Raw genomic sequence first — 21,473 nt, 5'->3', positions numbered from 1 at the left:
TGTTCTAATTTTACCATTGTCCCTTCTACTTTTGATCTTGTGAGACATATTTTTCCCTAATCACACTTGTGTTCTTAGACTGTTTTCCAAAAACACGTGTAAGCAGTGCATCTCCTAGTGTCACTTTCCAGTCTTAATTCACTCTCTAGTAAATCACCTTCCTCTTGGGAAATCTCAATTGCTCTGCCAGTATATGAATCCCTTTCCCACAGAACTTCCACATTCTCCCTAACTCGCAGCCCTTCTCCATCCCACTTCTGCAACCTCGACATTAACAAGGTTGATCTTCCAGGAGCTTTCGTGACAAACAAGATGCATTAGCTCCATTACAGCCCAATGGGGCTAGCCCTCTGATAGCAGCATTATACTATGCATTTTCCAGCAAGCTGAATGTTCTCCAATACGATCCGACACGATGAGCCCTCATTTTCAAAAACATTGAAAAGATTTTTTTTAAAAAAATGCGTGTAAACACAATAGAATTTTTCAAATATGTTTATCATTTACCACAATACAGTTTTGCAGCTAGAGGGATTGTCCCGCCTCCTCCCCTTCCTATTTCCCACCCACACGGGCTATCATTCTGCAAATGATCACAATAGTATAGTCCCTTAGCTACAGTTACAAGACATACTTTCTGCTATTTAACTGTATCCTGACATGGTAGGTGCAGGTAGACATAGAATATCTAGCAACATGCAGTGTGGTAAACCCAATATCATTTATTTTCATCGGAGAAAGGTCTTCCTGGCCACTATAAATTAACACAATGTCAAGAATACATTTTCATTTGAAATTATAAATATATCTCCAAATGGTATTTATTATTTCCATGCTTACATAACATGCCATTTTTTAAAAATTGATTTAGGTTCCTTGGATTCATTTTTCCTTTTTCTTTTTAATTATTACTGTTTACCATTATATAGGTTTTACAGATATAGGGCTAAACCCTTTCCCTCTTTTCCATCATTAAAAAAAAAAAAACAAACCAATTCTTTGGATTTCAGCTTTCAAATTTGGAGCCGCATTATCTGGGCTAAAATTTTTGTTCTTGAATTTATACTTTACACTGGGGCCTTAGCCGCTGTTGAGTGTTCAGAATCAATATTTAATCTGTAAATTAAGAATAATCAGAATGTATGCATACAGACTTTGAACCTGGCATCCCTGCCAGTGTTTAATCAACAGGGGGTTACACAAATATACTAATTGTCTGTATGTGATCATGCGTACTGCTTGAAATTTAGGTCTTGATAATTCATTTTTATCTATTGTTACTCAACATAATACGGCAATAAGTGTGTAACTCTTCTGCTCAACCACATGTGTAGTTAAAATTTCAAAACTTTTTTTAAAGATTTATTTATTTTGCATTGGAAAGGTAGATCAGATTTCTGGAGAGAAAGACAGAGAGAAAGATCTTCTATCAGCTGGTTCACTCCCCAAATGGTTGTAATGTTTGCAGCTGAGTTGATCAAAAGCCAGGAGACAGGAGCTCGCTCTGGGTCTCCCATATGGGTGCAAGATCCCAAGTTCTGGGCCATATTCTCCTGCCTTCCCAGGCCATAAACAGGAAGCTGAAACGGAATTGGATCAGCCAGGACATGAACCAGCTCCCAGGTTCCTGGTACTTGCAAGGTGAGACTTTAGCCATTGAGCCACTGTGTTGGGGTTCCTTGAATTTCCAACTATGATATTAACAAGATCCAAGAATGTTTACAGATGTTGTTTCTGTCTTGGTAAAAGACTTAAAATAATCTATGGGTCAGCTATCAAGAAATCTATTTTATCTCTAATCACATTTATTGCTCTGCTTCAATTTCAAAATGCCTTCTCTTAGTTTGCCCCTTTTCCGGTCTCCTTTATTGTGCTATTTCCTTCACTATTCCCTAATTTCACAGCTCTGACATCCTTCCACTTCTGATGACAGCCAAAATAAGATGACTATCCCTCCCTAAGATGTCTAACAGCTTCACCTGAATAACCTTACCTCCATCTGAATGCCAGTCAGCCATCTTACCTGAACATCAATCCAATTTCACTTGATTTTACAACTGCTGCGTAGGATATGGGATTACTCTTGCCGTTCCATTTCCTCACATCCAGTTGTTCAAGCCTGCTACACTCATCTCCTCCCTTGGAGGGAATCCTGCGAACTCATTTCTAATTGAACCTGGTTCATTTGATAAATAAAATGGCAAAATAAGATCAAGCATTGTCATGAAGTTCATAGGGGCCTCCCCTTCCTATCCTCTCCCCCCCGAAAAAAGAATGATAAATTGCTAATTTTATGTCGAAGCCCTTAAAGGAGAGATGACACCATACAAAGACCTTCCGATACTGCTTTAGTCCCCAGGCTCCACCTGCTGTTTGAGATCAATGAATTGTAACTTACATCCATGTACCAATGAAATACACTATGGATTCAAGGATGCGTGTTCTGTGACAAAAATCCCTACAAGATTTTTCTTCGAACACATTCAGTGACTAAGTAGCCGCACCAGACACAACTCCCAGATCATTTGACTCAGCATTGACTTTTGAGTAACTCAAAAGCAACAGCCTCTTAGATTCAAACTACTCAGGTGAGTCCTTGAAAGGGCAATCAGAGCCCTTCCTCAATTCAAAGATGATTCTGGGAGAGAGTCTCTTCATTTCTGGCTTTGAAGATGAAACACATGTAAGACAGAGAATACCATTACCCTTCAATAAATGAGTGTCTCTCACCAGCGTGCAGGGAAACCTGGACCTCAGCCTTAGAACCATGAGGAACTGAACTTCAGTAACAAACCTAAAATAACCCCAGAGAGAAACCAGGTTGCTTTCAGTCTTGTTGTTAAAGTCCTGATCAGAGAATCCTATTACGCCATGCTGAGCATCTGGGTACAGTGAGCAACTACATGGTTACTCTAAAGCTGGAATGTCTAGCAAATTGCTACCTGAAAATATAAAAACCAACACCAGTGCCAGTAACAGTTACTAAGGATTTACTTTAAAATTTAAACTTAAGGCAGTGTGTGCTTTAAATAGATATTAATCTAGATTAAATAGTTCACCTGAATCCAAAGGCAATCAGATCAATTTTAAAACAAACATGAATGCTTTCCTTTAGTGTGATTTAAATGATATTTCTCTGTCAGAAAAACATATTTACAATTGCATTGAGAGTGACAGGGTGTTTTGATTAAGAATTGTCTGGTTTTTTTTAAGAACTGGAATACATTATTACAACAATTCTGGCTAGTGTAGAACTATACAAAAAGTTATGATGATAAAACACAGATTTTAGAAATAAAAAAATATGAAAGATTCTTTATTTCAAAGACCAAAAAAACCCCAACCAGAGATGATACTGAATGCAAAGTAAGACACTTAGTAACACATTTCAGTGAATATTTCCCATGTTAATAATTCTCGCTATTAATCATTCCTCAGCAATTTTCTAACTTTTACCAAGTATGCTCATTTTAAGCAAATCTAGGCTAAAAACTTCTCTCAAAATCTTAATGATCTTTGCTTCTTTTGATATGCAAAGATTTACATGAACAGGTCACAATTATAGAGAAAACCTCATTAAGTAAAAGTTAGAACCGAACTAATATCACAAGCAAAACAATATTTTTTTTTTCATTTCACTTAAGGACTGCCAGTTATCTAGTGCAAGGTTGGAATACAGGCCTCCAAGGGCCTTTAACATCCAAACACATTTCATTAAGCAACTCAAACCCTCTTGGAAGTGAAAACTGCAATAACAAGAAATCGTTTTGCATCTTTGCTTGGTAATGAAAAGTGGACCTTGGCCTGCCAGCTCTAGCCAACAGTTACCGTGCTTTGCTAAATGCCATCGACTGTCCTCAAAGCTTCACATCTATTTTTTGTTTCCAGTCCTAACAGTCCCATGAAATACACCCTCTTTCGCCATGCTCATGTTTCAGGTGAGTACACAGCATCAGAACAGCTGGCAAGACGAGGGACTAGGGAATATGGCAAGTTCACTATAGCCCCCCTGGAGCGGATCACTAAGTCTGTTTTCCAAGGTGGGTATTGTAATTCAAAAGATTCGGGTACAGAAAGGGGTTGGGGTTCCCATCTCATATCATCATGCCTGTCACACCTCCAATCCCAATGCAGTCTTCTGCTCATGGATAGGATGATGCGTAAGTATTTAAGCTTCTACCACCCACCTAGGAGATCTGTTGAAATTTCTACGTCTTGGCTTCAGCCTGGCAGATGGTTGGCTGTTTAGAGCATTTGGGGAGGGAATTAGCGGATGGAAGATCTTTCCCTGTCACTCTTTCAAATAATTAATAATAACGATGATGAAAGGAAAAGAAAACAAATATCCTAAAACCCTGTATTCATTTGCTCAAAGAGCAGGTACCTTTAATTGTTCTTCTAATTTAACAGAAGACACAGAATTTATCTTATCAGAATTTATCTATAGAACGTCTTTGAAAATATGTGATATATGCATTTCCACTTTGTATTTTGAAACGAGGCATGCTAATAAAAGAGTAGCAAATGTTAAAAATATTTATAATCAACCCACTCTGAGGTAGAACAATATTCTAATTTATTTTCTTCAATGTTATGGTATCTTTCATGACTATATGGGATTAATATGCTCATTCTACAAGCACTTTTAGTGTCTATTAAATGGCAGGCAGTGGCAACAGTGCATCCCAACCATGCAGTTTGCATTCTAGTGACTCGAGAGATAATTTAGTAAACATATTAATAAACTAGTACATTAACCTCCATTTTGAACAGATCACTACAGACAAAGCAAGAAATGAGTTGAGATCAAAATGAAAGAGATGGTAATATGCAAACAATGATAACACTTAACGAATAAATTTAAAAATTTGCATCTTTTTATTCATTAAAAAAACCCATCTTCCTAATCCTTCCATATATACATAATCCCAGGCCACAAGCAGGGAACTGGATGGGAAGTGGAGCTGCTGTGACAAGAACCAGTGACCATATGGGATTCTAGCGCTTGGAGGAGGAAGACCAACTAAATGAGCCATTGCATCAGGCTTAAGAGTATTATCTTTTGTTTTAAAAAAAAAATTAATGTTTGAATTATTGTTTTGCATGACCTAGTTGCGTGGGTACAAGGATTACCCTTCCTCCCTCTTCATTCTGCCCCACGCACTAGTCTCCCTGCTTGAATCCAATACTATAGTCCTTCAGCAATAGTCGCAAGCCCAGTATTTCGCTATGGAAGTGTGTCATGGCATTCTAGGTATACACAAAGGTTAATAATCTAGTATCATATTTTCAAGGTATATTTAACAGTTTCATCAGGGGCCCTACCTTTCCTCATGAGTAGATGCATTCAGCAACACATCTTCGCTTCCCAATAAATCTGTCTCCATTACACAGTTCATCTGTGAGAATGTATCTACATGTATATATACATGTTAACCTGTTATATAGGTTAATATATATATATATACAATATATATATATATTGTATTTTGCAAGGAGGTTGCCTTATATCAGAGAGAATATAAGATATTTGTCCTGTCGGAATTGATTCATTTCATGGAACATAACTCATTCTACATGGCACCATTTTGTGGCAGGTGGCAGAAGGTCATCCTTTCCAACAAGTAGTATGCCATGGAGTTGATGTACCACTGTTTCTTTATCCATTTCTTTTTGGAAAGGCCTCTGGAATCTTTCCAGGACTTCACTATTACGGCTTGGGCTTTTATAAATAAAGGGTTGCAGATCACTTTTTCATACACTCTCCATGCTGACTTTCCTTGTAGCCCCAATAGCCCACACTCCGACCAACAATGAAATAGGGTATGATTCTCTCCACATTTATGCCAGCAGACGCTGTTTGTAGATTCCTAAATGTAGGCCGAACTCACTGGAGTTAGAGGGAACCTCAAAGAACTGACCAGAGTTGAAAGCCACTACTTCAGGGGTGTTCAGGAAATGAGAAACACTAAAGTCCACAATGGCTTCATGGGTGATGCGAACAGTAGAGCAGGCAGCACAAGAATGACATGTGGGGTAAGAATGACAAACCCAAAACATAAAATGCTGAACACGAAGTGTCTGTGGTATACTTTAATGGAAATATTCCTGAAACTTTGCAAATTACAGCCTTGCAGGCAAAGGTAAAAAGTAAAAAATTTAAAAAAAAAAAAAGAAGATGAGTCCAGCACGGTGGCTCAACAGGTTTATTCTCCTCCTGTAGGCACCGGCAGTCCTGATGGTGCTGGCTCATGAGAGACTCAGAAGCTCCTGGCTCCTGGCTTCAGATCAGCTCAGCTCTGTCCTCTGCAGGCATTTGCGTAGCAAACCAGTGGATGAAAAATCTTGCTCTCTGTCTCTCTTTCTCTCTGTAAATCTGCCTTTCCAATAAAAATAAATAAATCTCAAGAAATCTATTGCAGACAAAAGTCAGAAGCTATTCTAAGAATGTGATATTTTAACAATGTCTCCTTCCTATTTCTGTTTTCATTGATTCATCATTCTTTATGAAAGATAACTGTGCCAAGCACCTTTCTGGACACTACAGCAAACAGCAACAGGATAAACAATGCTCCTTTTACCCATCAATCACTCAAAAATCAGACCAGCACTAAGTTTACACACAGAATTTTAACACAGTTGTAAGTCAAGCATCTAAGCCTTTACCCATTAGGCGCTCTTGTCCTGGGAAGATACAGGTCAGAAAATATAGAACGCTTCAATTAGAAGGTAAAAGTCTCTAAGAAAGCAACAGGATCTACAGAAGAGAAGCCTCTTGGATTGCAAAAAAAATATGTGAATAAGAGCCGCTGTTCCAGCTTAGCTATGCTAAGATGAACAGAGATGGTACTCTGTTGTCCATTTTTCTGTGTGATTCACTCTGAACAAGGCTGTTGAATCTACTTAGGAAAATGCCCTCATGCATTTTTTTTGGTGGTTTGAAACACATATGGTCACACTGCACAGATTCTGTTCAGTAACTGAGGTCTCCTGGTCTTTGTCCGTAAAGACAAAACGTGTAAGGCCCAGCTATATCGCGGAGTTTCCAACTGTGTCTCTTCTAGGACAGCAGTTTGGTGAAAAAAAGAAAGAAGAGGAGAAGAGAGGAGAGGAGAGGAGAGGAGAGGAGAGGAGGGGAGGGGAAGGGAGAGGAGAGGAGAGGAGAGGAGAGGAGAACAGGGGAGAGGAGAGGAGAGGAGAGGAGGGGAGAGGAGGGGAGAGGAGGGGAGGGGAGAGGAAGGGAGGAGACGGAAGAGGAGAGGAGGGGAGAGAGGAGGGGAGAGGAGAGGAGAGGAGGGGAGAGAGGAGGGGAGAGGAGAGGAGGGAGAGGAGGAGAGGAGGGGAGAGTGCGGGAGTAGAGGAGCGGGAGCTGGAGCGGAGAGGCGAGAGGGAGAGGCGGGGGAGCGGCATGTCATGGTCTGCTTGGCGGTTTGTTTCGCTTCGAGCGTTTCGCGGCGGTTCGCCTTGGCGCTAGGGTCTGTGCGCTGCTTCGGTGCCTCTGCTTTCTTTCGTCTCTTCTTTTCCTCTTCTTTGCGCTATCTTCGTCCTCTTCGGTTTCTTCTCTTCTGTCTCTCTTCTGTTCGCCTCGCTGCTCTTCTTCTCTCTTCTTGTCGTTCGCTTCTCTTCTCTCGCTCTTCTTCTTTCTTTTTCTGTCTTCTTTCTCTCGTGCTTCTTGTCTCTTCTTTCTCCTCGCTTGTCTCTTGCTTTTCTTCTCTTCTTTTCTCTCTCGCCTGTTCTCTCTCTTCTTTCTCTCTTCGTTCTCTTCTTTTCTCTTTCTCTTCGCTCCTCCTCTTCTTTCCCTTCGGCGTCTCCTTCTCCTCCTTCCTCCATCCCTCCCCTTCCCCCGCAACATATCATCACACCCAAAAATCACACAAATGTCACCCCCCCCCTCACACCCCAAAAACCCCCCAATTACCCCACCCCCCCAGCGTCTCGCCAACCACCCATCACCCCAAAACCCCCTAAAAGATGCAGCCACACCCCACACGGCACATGCATCCTGGGGACAAACACAGCAACCCACAAACTTCTCCTGAAATATATGACGCCAAATACCCACAATTATAAATCACTAATTAATACAAGGATGCACGAAGATCCCTCATATCTTTTGCTTTGGCATGACTTTTTTTTCTCTCTCTCAGAAACATGAGTCTTCAAGAAAATCATGAAGATGCATATTATTAAAAAAACACGTAAAATACAAAAAAAAGAGCTTCAAGATAACTTGAACTCCAAATTTCCAGACTGATATTCGATCGAGCAGTGAAGACAGCAAGACAGCAAGGCACCCACATGCCATAGCAGACATCACCAAAGGCTGCTGGTTCGTGACCCGACTTCGTAAGGTGGATCCAGTGAAACAATCATGGCCCCAGAGCACTTAGCTTCCTATCACCCAGGAAGACAACTTGGATGGAATTTGGGGCTCCAGGCTGTGCACCTCTGGCATCTGGGCTTTTGGCAAGTGAACCACCACCATACGAAAACTCTTTCTTTCTCGTTCCCTCTTTGTCTCAAAGGAATACAAATAAAAAAATTGCATTTTAAATGACCACTTTGAAGTACCTACACATATAAGTTTATATTGCAATACAATGCTGTGGGAAAAGGCTCATGGTGAGGACTTTAGCTGCTAGGTCATGCTGCCGGGCCCATGAGCAAGTTTTTTAACAGAGAAGATGAACCAAATTATAGAAGTCACGAACCATATTCCATTTTTTGTTTTGTATGGCTCAACTGACATAATTCACTTCTATGTATAAGACTAGTATTAAGAATTGTGCATGTGGGCCCAGCGCGGTGGCGCAAGTGGTTAAGGGTCCTCGCCTTGCACGCCCGGGATCCCATATGGATGCCAGTTCTAATTCTGGCAGCCCCGCTTCCCTTCCAGCTCCCTGCCTGTGGCCCGGGAAAGCAGTCGAGGATGGCCCAAAGCTTTGGGACCCTGCACCTGCATGGGAGACCCGGAAGAGGCTCCTGGCTTTGGACCGGCATAGCATCGGCCGTTGTGCTCACTTGGGGAGTGAATCATCGGATGGAAGATCTTCCTCTCTGTCTCTCCTCTCTTATATCTGCCTTTCCAATAAAAATTTTAAAAATAAATCTTTAAAAAAAAATGGAAGTTTATTTTGGTGCAAAGGTTTTTGAAATCCATTCACATGAATGATTCCCATGAATTCCTGTCCTGATTTAAGGATCTGTGGCAAACATTCTCAGATCTACAGTGTGGTATCTCTCCCTGTCTTAATTCATTACTTGCTGCCCCATTTGGATCTTCTTGACAAGTTAGCGGGAATTGGTTATTATGGAAAAAATCTGCATACATATTTAAGTTTTAAATTAAAAAAAAATAAGATTTCTCTCTTATGTCTTGCCCACAAGTGTCACCGAATTTAGTTTCAACAATATTTTAAAAAGATTTACTTGTTCATTACTTTATTGGAAAGGCAGAGTTACAGAGAGAAGGAAAGACAAGGATCTCCCAGCCACTGGCTCACTCCTCAAGTCGCCGAAATGACGAGAGCTGAGCCAATCTGAAGCCAGGAGATTCTTCCATGGGTGCAGGGTCCCATGGCTTTGGGCCATCCTCTACTGCTTTCCCAGGCCACAAGCAGGGAGCTGGATGGGGAATAGGGCAGACAGGACATAACCATTGCCCATATGGGATCCCAACACATACAAGGTGAGAATTTTAGCCACTCAGCCATCACACTGGGCTGGAATTCGTTTTCAATTCCCATTATCATTTTATTAATATATAGGAAATATGTACCTCATAAACAGGTAATATGAACGACATATGTTTTCTGCTAGAGCAAAGTTTGTGGAGTATCTACTAACGTCACAAAATTTTCTTTCGTTCTTTTTGTTCACATGTTTGGCCAAAGGATTTTTCAAAGTGGAGGTACACAAAACAGTGAAAATCGTATGTTTACTTAGCAGAACAGTAATCCACCTTGGTGTCAAGTTCAGGCAGAAGCACTTCATCTTCCTGATTCTGATTTACTTTCTGCAGCAGGATTGAAAAGTAGACCTCTGCCCCATAGGTTTCACGGAGTTGGATGAGAAGCAGGCAAAATTCCATAATATTCTCCAACATATAACTGTGTGCAAGGCAACAATACCAAGCCCCGAGTATGCATTTTTTTCCCGCCATATTTCAAGCATATATTTGCAACAGCTCGTTTCAGGAATTGAGGTAACGACTACCTCTGGCACAATGAGGAAGCCAACTTCTTGCTTTCCATAAAAGACATGGATTCCAAAAGTTGTAGAATCCTCATTTGCAACTCCAACACCTAGCTTTCCAGGCTCAGGCCCACATGGCATCCTCCTTATTGGAGTGGCGCAGATGGAACATCAGCAGCGGGTCACCCTAACACTGCAGGAAACCTAATTGCAAGCAAAGGTGCTGACACCATGCACCCTGCTGTGTCGCAATGAAGGGCTTTCATTCTGCACTGTTCTGACCCCAGGTTTCATGAATGCTGTTGGAATCTATCAAACAGCAACAGGTCAATTAAGTAGCAAGTTAAGCAAAGTGAAACACCGGGATGAACAAGCCCATGATTAGACTTTTGCCCAACATATTTAATGCACATACATATTAAAACCCATCTAATAAAAATGTGGTGAGGGGACTGACCCCGGAAACGAGACACATAAGTAAAAGTAAAAAGAATCGAGCAAACTTAAAAGGTTGTAGTATAGATCAGAGTGAAAAAGATAAATTTCTTAGCAAATGACCGGACTGTAAATAGTTACGCACTGCGAATATATATAATTAGAGCTTTCACCATATGATGCACTAAAATAAATTAGACATACAGATGGAGATACAACTTGGAACGCCATCATCCAATGTCAAAATACCAGTATGAGCCCCAGGTGCCCCACCTCCTCACTACAGCACTACTAATGTACCTTGGAAGGCACTGGAACACGGCCCAAGCGTGTGGACCCCTTCCACCAAAGCGGAAGACGACATTTTAGGAGAGAGCCAATGGATTGAAGATCTTTCTTTTTTATGCTGGCTTGCTTTGTACCAAATAAAAAACTGTTTTTCAATGACTGACTTTCGGGCCCGGCGCAATAGTGCAATAGTTAAGGTCTTCGCCTTGAATGCGCCGGGATCCCATATGGGCGCCGGTTCTAATCCCGGTAGCTCCACTGCCCATTCAGCTCCCTGCTTGTGGCCTGGAAAAGCAGTCGAGGACTGCACAAAGGCTTTGGACCCTGCACCCGTGTGGGAGACACGGAAAGATGTTCCTGGCTCCTGGGTTGGGATCAGCGCAGCACCGGCCATTGCGGCCACTTGAGGACCATTGGATGGAAGATCTTTCTCTCTGTGTCTCCTCCTTTCCGTACATTTGACTTTCCAGTAAAATAAATAAATATTTTAAAAAGTGACTGATTTTCATTTAAAAAATCTGTTAAAGCCCTCATTAGATGTACAAAATTTCTTAAAAGATTCGATAAAGATAGATAACAAAAAATCAAAATACACTAAGTATTAAATTCTGTAAAATATAAGGAAGACATGTTACTTTCCACACACAAAAAAGTAAGCAATTTTCAAAAGGTAAAAATAATAAATTAGGGCCCGGCGTGGTGGCGCAAGTGGTTAAAGGTCCTTGCCTTGCACGCCCGGGATCCCATATGGGCGCCGGTTCTAATCCCGGCAGCCCCGCTTCCCTTCCAGCTCCCTGCCTGTGGCCCAGGAAAGCAGTCGAGAACGGCCCAAAGCTTTGGGAACCTGCACCCGCATGGGAGACCCGGAAGAGGCTCCTGGCTTCGGATCGGCATAGCATCGGCCGTTGCGGCTCACTTGGGGAGTGAATCATCGGACGGAAGATCTTCCTCTCTGTCTCTCCTCTCTGTATATCCGCCTTTCCAATGAAAAAAATAATAAAAATAAATCTTTAAAAAAAATAAATTATAAATTAGTGGTAAATGAATGATTTTGATAAAATGTAGTTTACACCTAAAATACGTAATAATGAATATAAGTGTGCCTTACAGCATTGACAAATACAAAATACTAATAAACACAGGAAATAAAATATTCACAGGTGTTGGCAAGATTTTATTTCCTGTCAATTTTTATCCAAGTTATATGGCTTTACAAAATTTTTAAATCCCATTTAACGTAACTTTTATGAATCCATTTCAAGGAATTTACGCAACACATAAGATGCAATATCAAATTCATGAACAGGTATTTCACTCTAGCTATATGTATATAGTAACAGTAGTTAGAAATGCTCATTGATTTTTTTTTTTAAACTTTTCAAGGGGGAAATTTATGCCATGCAATGAATGACATACGACGCGACTGTTCATAAATATGATGAGAAACATCAGTGTGTGTTCACTTGAAAATATGCAGACAAAAAGCCAGTGCAAAGATGCATAGTAAGGCCATGTCATCATTTCAGAGTCATGTTAAATATAACTAGGTCATTAAACATTTTAAAAAGTAAACTCCTGGGCCCGGCGCGGTGGCGCAAGTGGTTAAGGTCCTCGCCTTGCACGCCTGGGATCCCATATGGACACCGGTTCTAATTCCGGCAGCTCCAATTCCCATCCAGCTCCCTGCCTGTGGCCCGGGAAAGCAGTCAAGGACGGCCCAAAGCTTTCAGACCCTGCACCTGCATGGGAGACCCGGAAGAGGCTCCTGGCTTTGGACCAGCATAGCATTGGCCATTGTGCTCACTTGGGGAGTGAATCATCAAACTGAAGATCTTCCTCTCTGTCTCTCCTCTCTGTATATATCCGCCTTTCCAATAAAAAAGGTAAATAAATAAATCTTTAAAAACAAAAAGTAAACTCCTTCACCATGTACCATGTGTATATAGACATTTGAAAACAGAAGTCAAAAGTTATACACTACTCCGGATGTGAATACGGAACAATGGTACTTTTGTAATTCAAATTATGCAAGCAGAGTTTTAAATGTAAAACAAAAGTGCTCATGAAAGAAGCAAACACAGGCCAGGATACATATATTTTTCATTTCTGAGCTTCATGAGTAGCGATGTATCCTAAAGCTGGACATTTCTATCCACAAATAAAGAGGCCTGAGAATTCTTAGGAAAAAAGGGAGGAGAAGGAACTTATTGGGAAGCAGACAGGTGAACGGGGAATACAGCTGTTGTAACAATGGAACTTCCCTCATCGTATTTACGAACAATTGCACTGTATGTCAGTGTATGGTATAATAGAACAGCAGAGGGGATGCTGCTTACTGATGTACAGCACGACATAAGAACTGTAATCCACAAACAAGCTCGCTATGGGTTGACCAGCTGACATCAACTTACTCAACAGAAGTAACCACTGTCGAATACAATGAGAAAGGGGAAGCAGACTGCAGCAAATACAGTGATATTTACTTTTTCTTTTCTTGTATTTAAGGACAAAATATCCTTTCACAGCATACTACAGAGCAAGGATACTTAACGGCCAAGTGAAAATAAAAGGCAATATTTAAGAGGGGGGAAAAAACACCTTGCCCAGTACTAGGTGAGCTAGAATACATTCGAAATGTACCAAAGACAAGTTCTATACATGTTTTCTACAGCTTAGAGATATTCATTATTATCTCCAAAAACAGAAAATCAATCAAACACATGGAAAGAGGATGACACCCAAAACTCAAAGTGGGAGCTGTAACCAGCTAACCCAGCGTACTCAAATATTACTATTTCAACACAGAACTCAATGTGAAAATCCTGCTTCTGTAGTCCTGCTTTTGCCTTTTTATCACATGAAGTCCTTGACAGTCAGCGTATTTATAATCATAGGTCATGCTAAAAGGAGCTAGCCACGGTGTTCATGAGCATGTGTAGCGAAGGGCACGTGGACAAGCTTATAAGATACAAAATTAAAATTCAGGAAGGCACAAAAGTTTCAGAGAGCAGTGAAAGTTTACGGCACACCTGTATCGGAAGCAAATTATGGACAGATTTCAAAAGGTTTGGACCGAATGAACTTCACTTTCGATTGCATTGTGCCCACACTTCGAAGCACCCCCAAAAGGGTGCAGCTACTCAAAGCTGATTAGAACATAAAGTAATTCAAATGCTGTAGACAGCCAACGCAAGATGAGCATGTCACATGATTCAGCAATTCAATTTCTAAGAATAGAACTATTCAGAGCGTGCAAAACCGTTAACAGAAAGCGACCCAGTCACTGCTAGCACCGATGGAACGTTGAAATATTTAGCAGTCCCACATCGTGCATTCTTTGGCTACACGGACAGAAAGAATAACAGCACATTTTTGCAGGTGGAGCAAGTATGTTTTGTACTCTCACACTCTGCATATAAAGCACCCTTTTATCGTTGGCCTGCATGCCTTCACCTATAAATCAGATTTACCTAAAAACGAAAGAGGAAACTACCATGGGTCTCCAGGTTTCTCATCTTCCTGAATCCTACCATTCTGAAGCCGACCATTCCGAGGCACCCAAACAGTACCTGCATTTGACATCTACAACAAAGTCCTCGGTATTAAAATCCTTGGTTTAAAAAAGTTTAACTGACACAATTGACAAAGAACGGAGCGTAGAGAAGTTCTCTGGTTATTGCAATACTGTAACACTGACCAACAGCATGACTGGCCACTGAACTGAACCTCTCCTACGTGATGGCTACACCTTGTGACACTCGCCTCATCTCTGAAACAGGTGGAAAGCCTGCTCCAGACACTGCAGGTATAGACAATGGCAGAGAGTCCAGCATCCTATTATCTAGATGTATTGAACATTTTCGCTGGGAGTCCATCTTTGATTTCAAACTAGAGATGCATACTGCATGGTATGTTCGCATCTGCATGTGGTAGTCACAATTACACAGTTAATATACAACCTTTTAAAAGAAAAGCTATCAAACAAAATCAAAAACAGAAAGAAAAAAAGCAAAATGTACAACACAGGAAGTTAAATAACATGCTACTGAACGACCAATGTGCCACGGAAGAAATGAAAAAAAAAAACAAAATCAAAAACCTTCTGGAAGCAAACAGTGCTACTCTGTGACCTATGAGTCAGGGAGGAAATTAAAAAGTTAAAAAAAAAAAAACTTTTCTGAATGAATGAAAATTTTAGAAAAATCAAAATCCATGAGATAGAGCAAGAACAGTATCGAAAGAGCTATTAATCTTGTACTTATTCGCATCCAAACTTTCCCAACTTGAGGATATTATGTTCAGTGAAAAAGTCAACCCCAAAGGGACAAATATTATCTGCACTCTCTGATATAAAGGCAACTTTCATGCAAAATACCAGTTTACCCTTTAAACACCGCACAATATTTTCTCTGCGTCATAATTAGGACTCAATTTGTGGGGACATAATTAGGTCAATTAATACCTACAGAAAAAAAAAAACCTGTGGCAAACCAATAAAGCATGATTAGACTTACAAATAGTGGTTCAAGTGATAATACTGGAGTCTGCAGAGGCTTAATCAAGAAAGTAATCTAACGCATTATCGAGAGTGACATTAACTCTGTTCTATTTCCAAAGAGAATGTCCCTCGTCCCTCCAGCCTCTTCATCCTGTCATTTCACAACACTCCCACAAGTAAACTTGTTTCGTAAAACAGTTAAAAATTCAAATATTTAAGCCCCAAAAGCTCAACTTGTTTATACAGAGGGGAGTAACCTAAATCCACGATCTAAATTGAGAATGTGTATATCAAAATACATTCACCAAACAGTATTGATCATTCTTAATGATAGTTGAACTGTTCAATCATATGAAGGAATATCATGTGTAAGTACATAATTACCGTTTGAACAGAGTATTAAGTACATAAATGCACTCAAAATATGCATCCACCTGAGGACACCAATGGGATAAATTTTGGCTCAAATTTCCTTGAGCATCTTTGGATCAGAAGTAAATAACCGAAATCATTTTCTAGAGACTGGCTGATCAGCATTTTCTGATAATTCTAAAGGTCATTAAAGTTATAGGAAGCCAACTCATATTTGCCAAACTCAGAAAGGTAACGCATCCCTACTCAGGAGACCATCTTCTCAGTCTTATGGACAATGTAGGAGTACAGCCCAGCTGGAGAGAGAACGGTCAGAGGGGTCACCGTGTTACCCGTGCATGGCCATCAGACCAAAACGATTCAACGGTTACCTAGCGACAAATACATGTTGGTGATTTCTACATTATCTTCACTGTGCATATCATCTCGCTATGGAAATAATGTCCTGCCTCCAGAGCTTCCTTAATACAAGAAATAGGCTTAATGTTTCATTTTCACAGTAAGATGTTACTTTAGAAAGTCTAAGAGAACCACCCATTGCTATCAGAAGTTGACAGATTATACCACCATGTACACATATGGTGACAATACATAAAGCCCAAGGGACAGTCTAGTGGACAACCTGTAGGTTACAAGCAGAGAATGCAACTACAGCATGCAAAAGATCACAAAATCCACATTAACTCAGAACACTCTGTGGTATAGCTCTCTCTCCACACCACACCAGCATTTTGAGTGCACAAAAATGCCTTTGAAACACGGAAATTGCAGATCTGTTTTATGGGTGCCGTTTGCCTTATAATGTTTAAAATAACTGCACCCTACTGATATCCTGTCTCCTTGCAAAAGGGTGCAATCTCTTAAACACGTGAAATCAACACGACAGTGTCAGGAAAAAATGATCTGGGGCTAGCGCTGGGGCACCCCGGTAAAGCTCCACCTGGCAATGCTGGCATGCCATAGAGATGCCAGTTCATGTCCTGACTGCTCCACTTGGGATCTGCTCACCGCTCATGACGTGAGAAGAGCCACAGAGCTTCATGGCCCAAGGGTTTGGGTTCTGCACCCATGTGGGAGACACAGAGGAAGCTCCGGACTCCTACTTGGGCGTGGCTCTGCGATTTGGGGCTAAACAAGGACTGAGGGAGTTTGCTTCCACTGTACTTGTAAGAAATGTTAAAGGGCATACCACAAAGTGAAGTGACAAGACATTAGACATTAACCAAAGCCACATGAGGAAATAAAAAGATCCCAGGAAAGGTACGCAGGTAATCACAAAAGAGAAGAAAAATTCCTTCCACAAATTCCCCTAAAAATGATGAAACCAGTTGCTTTTATACGTTGAATCGAAAACACCCTAATCATTACTATAGTTGTTAGCACTTCTGACACTGACAAAAAACAAAATGTTTCTACTTTTAAATGGATTTGAGATAATATTAATCACAGCCACAGGCAAAAAAATCTCCTTACCCACAGCAACGGCACTTTCACTGGTATGAGGTAGGTCAAATCAATCTCATGGTTTTTTTTAATGTAGCTCACTTTCCAGCTTATTGCCAAAAACATGGTATAATGCAAAAATATCTTTTCTCACGCTGCTAGTAAAGTGCTCTATTGCATTGTATAATCTCAAACAGATCGCAAGAAACCTAACCGTAATAGAGTCAAAGCACTATTTTCTACTAAGCAACACTGCGTATTTACAGTCTTTAAGTTTTCAACAACAGATGCCATGCAATGTATGGATCTTACAAACAAATCTATCCCTTCAAAATGCACTAGCCTTTGAGTGCAATAGAAATCATGCAATGTGTCCACCACAATTATTACTTGAACTTTCCACGTAAGAACCAATTAGTCACCCAATACTACAGGTCTCTCACTTAACTTGAAGACCCAGTATTTTTAATCAGCTTATTTCACCTTCTTTCTTATGATTCCAAGAAAGCGCAAATGACGTGAATTCTCAAGAAGGAAAGCAAACTTGAGCAACTGAAGCTTATCAAAAATACCTACCCAATTTTTTCCTTCACCACACACATTTTCTTCAGAAACTGGCCTACCAGAACATTTCCATGGCAACGCGAACTCAACATTCGCCTGTAACAGGAAGTGCTTACCTCAGTCAAGTGTGGTGTGGGGTTGAATCCACAGCGATTGCACACTCGGCTCTTGCACTCCGTGCAAGTGTTGAAGTTGGGAGGATCCTGGGAATCCACGTTGAGGTCAGCTTTGCAGAGAGGACAGGCTATGTCTGGCTTGGGAGACTTCTCGGGTTCTGGAGGAAGGCCAGACTTTGGAAGCTCAGTTGTAGATTGTTTGCTGTCCTTAGCAACTGAGGGCCTCTTCTCTGCCTCTATTTTCACCACCGGGGACTGTGCCGTTTTGGATGCTGGTTTTTCAACCCCTGGACCTTTGGATTCTTTTTTCACAGGCACAGCTTTTGCTGCTGCCAGTGCCTGACCAGTAGCTTTGGGTGGCCCCTGAGATGTGAGTGGCTGCGAAGGTGAAGGAGCTTGCTTAGCTGGGGCCCCGGTCCCACCCTGTGAGTGAGCTGCAGGCTGGCCTGCTGTGGAAATTAAACTCGATGCCTGGCTGAAGATGGATGCTCCAAACCCAAAGAGTTTGCCAGTCACAGTTTCTTGAGGCGTTGTGGGCTGTGACTTGGGGGCATCCGTGATGCTTCCCAGAGTGAGACTGAAGTGTTTTGGCTGCTCCTCAGGCTTTGGGGTCTGCTGAGATGGAGCGCCAGTTTGGCCAGTGGGAGGTCGCGGGCCAGCAGGTGCAGGTGACCCTTTTGGCATTTGCTTGGCATCCGGTTTAGGACTCATTTTGGTTGGTGCTTTCTTAGGTTCTTCCTTTTTTGGAACTGGAACAACTTGACTTTGACCTTTGCTCTCTGATGTAGGCCCCTGATGTGAAAGAATTTTCGAATCTGACGCAGGTCGAAGGATAGCCTGAGAATCCAACGGGGTGACTTTTCCCCCTGTCGGGGGAAAGCTTTGCGAGGGTTTGGCAGAATCCATTTTTTGAGGAGGGGCAATTGTCTCTGGGGACTCTGACTGTATCCCGGAGCTTGGCACAGCCGGATCCTTTGCTGCTAATAAGGAAACCTCACTGCCCATGGGTGGCTGTGCAGTCTTGGGCTGTTCTTCTGCAGCAGCTGGGAGCTTGGGCTGCTCAGATGGGAAAGAAGGCTCCTTGGCAGCAACAAGCTTGGACGAGGACTCTGCCACGCCATGTTGCTTGGTCGTGGCTGGGGGAGAACCATGAAGGGTTGGCTGCTTCACTAGTGCTGGTGGCTTCTTGGGTACAGGTACCTTTGGCCCATCCTCTTTGAGGGCAGCATCCTTCTTTGAGGAGCTCTGCTCTGATTGCAGGGCTGACTTTCTCACATCCGCTGCAGGAGGAGCAGGTGCACTCTTCGGTTTTGTTTGTGGAGAAGATGGAAGGGGAGCCAGATCCCCTCCTAGTGCTCTTTGCATCTGACAGTTTAAACAGAGCCACTCTTTCACCTACAAATAAAAGAAGAAAAGGGTCACTGGCATGACAGAGTAAATACCTTTAAAATATTACGGGTATCCTTGAGATGATGTTTCCTGCAAAGCTTAAAACATAGTCAATTATTGTAATTTATGTTAAAAAAAGTAAATGTTCGCTGATATTAAAATAATGGGTTTCAGAGAACACAGCATGCCATATTTTAAGGCAAACAAGATGTAAGAATCGATATTTAATTTCACGTTCCTGGCCATGTTAGTTGTGTTATTCTTTGCTTTGCTTTACTCAGTTTTGGTGACTGTCAGAAAGAGAAGCACACATTCTATAAAACATGCCTTTTAATTTATTAGATTCTACTCATCAGTTACAAGAAATATCTACTCTGTTGGGGACCAATAAACAGTTTATAATCATACAGCACAGAGTAGGTCTGTATGAATGTACTGAAAATTTCTTACATTAGCAAATCATTCCTTCCACCTCCAGGGCGACATACTCGAACGTGGGGAAACAAAATTAGCTGAACACGCTGAATTAGGAAAAGAACATTTTGTGAAAGTGAAAAGTGACTGTATCGCCCCAAACCATCCTATGTAGGGGTGCGTATTCCTGCAGTGTTAAGACGCTCCTTGTTGGTTGGGATGCCTGCATCTTAGCAGCACGGTTGCTGGGTTGTGACCTGCCTTTGTTTCCCATTCAGCCTGTTAGTGCCCTGCTGCCAGTATTCCTGCTGCCCGCACAGGAGAGACGGATTAAGTCTCCGGCTCCTACAGTTCCGCCTGGCTAAGGCACCTTGAGGAGTGAACCAGAGATTAAAAAAATTTCGGTCCCTCTGCCTTTCCAATAGGTTAAAGAAAGACTTCACAATTTTGCAAACTATAACAAACAGCATGACTTAAAAGAGAAAATATTGTACTGTTTAAAGTTTTATGGATCTCTATGAGACAATGGATATTATATAGGTGTTTCATTAAACATACATGGGGGGTGGGTGCTTAAAACACTGTGAAGAAGTGAACATGTAGCCTAGTCTTAAATTACCTATGTCTTACATTGGAGTCCTGGGTTTGATACCTGCCTCCATCTTATTCTAGCTTCTGGCTAAGGCAGGCCCTGGGAGACAGCGGTTATGGTATAAGTTATTGAATTCCTAACACCCAAATTTGGCCTCAAACCAAGCCCAACCATTCCAAGCCTCTGGTAAATAAACTAGTAGATGGAAAATTTCACCCATCATTCAATCCACGTATCTTTTCAACCACACATACATACATACATCTATTTCTCTGTATCTTAAATTTTAAGAAGAAACGCGGAACCCTGGAAAAGGCACACACTTCCATAAATGTCTGAAGCCTTCTTTGAGTGTGCATGAGAGAGATGTGTACGTAAGTGATATTCCTTGTATACACACAGTTGCACTGGCTCTCTTCAATATCGCATTCACTGTGAAAAAGGAGAGAGATTTGAAGTTGCTATTAGATTTTAAGAAAGTTTTGATTCCAAAGAGGTTTGCTTACTAAAAAGCAAATTGAAACTAAACAAACAAAAAACACTTTAAATGTGACAAATCATTTGGCACCTCAAATTCTATCCAAACAACAGTACCAGTTAGGACTAAAGTTCCTTGTACAGAATTCTTAATGGTGAAAAAATACATGAAGCCTAGACAAAAAGAAAATTTCCCATAGCACAAAATCAAAAAGTGTTCGTCTCGCAAATGACGTTTTCCTATTTTCAAGCAATTGCCTTTGAGAAATTAATCATTCCTAAACTTCTAAATCTCTGAAATTATTTAAACTCATTCACCAAGACAAAAAGAGTCATCTTGCAATGTGATAGAAAACAAACTTATATTTGGACAAAGTCAAAGGAGATGGATGTTCAAGTCAAACGGAAAGATTGTATTTCTGATTTAAAAAAATAAAATGATGATGTAAAGTAAGAATGGCGTTCATTGCATGTGTACAGTTTGGATGCTCTATACATGGCTGTTTGTCATATTTCAGTCTTACTAGCTTTCTGTATGTTTGAAGCACTTTATAAGAGAAGCAATTCTTTCCACCTGGCAATACCTAAAGTACCTAAACAATCAAGCAATTGTTATTTCAGCAAGGCAGGGGGAAAAGTCCAAAACATTTACTATCACCTTCAGGGTGAGGATGAAATGAAAACACACCTA

At 41.1% G+C, this 21,473-nt stretch overlaps 1 protein-coding gene across 1 annotated transcript in view; it reads right to left on the bottom strand.

Moving 5' to 3' along the window:
- The window catches only part of PCLO (piccolo presynaptic cytomatrix protein), a 334,110-nt gene that overhangs the window by 287,606 nt on the left and 25,031 nt on the right, over positions 1-21,473 (bottom strand). The window contains exon 3 of the mRNA XM_040970975.1: positions 17,911-19,305. Coding sequence (XP_040826909.1) covers positions 17,911-19,305 — 1,395 coding nt within the window. The remainder of the gene's footprint in view (positions 1-17,910; positions 19,306-21,473) is intronic.

This window comes from Ochotona curzoniae, unplaced genomic scaffold, assembly GCF_017591425.1.
Source record: "Ochotona curzoniae isolate NIBS_2020 unplaced genomic scaffold, NIBS_Ocur_1.0 contig_21, whole genome shotgun sequence".
NCBI classification, from domain to species: Eukaryota; Metazoa; Chordata; class Mammalia; order Lagomorpha; family Ochotonidae; genus Ochotona; species Ochotona curzoniae.
This window is presented reverse-complemented; position numbering and strand designations above follow the sequence as displayed.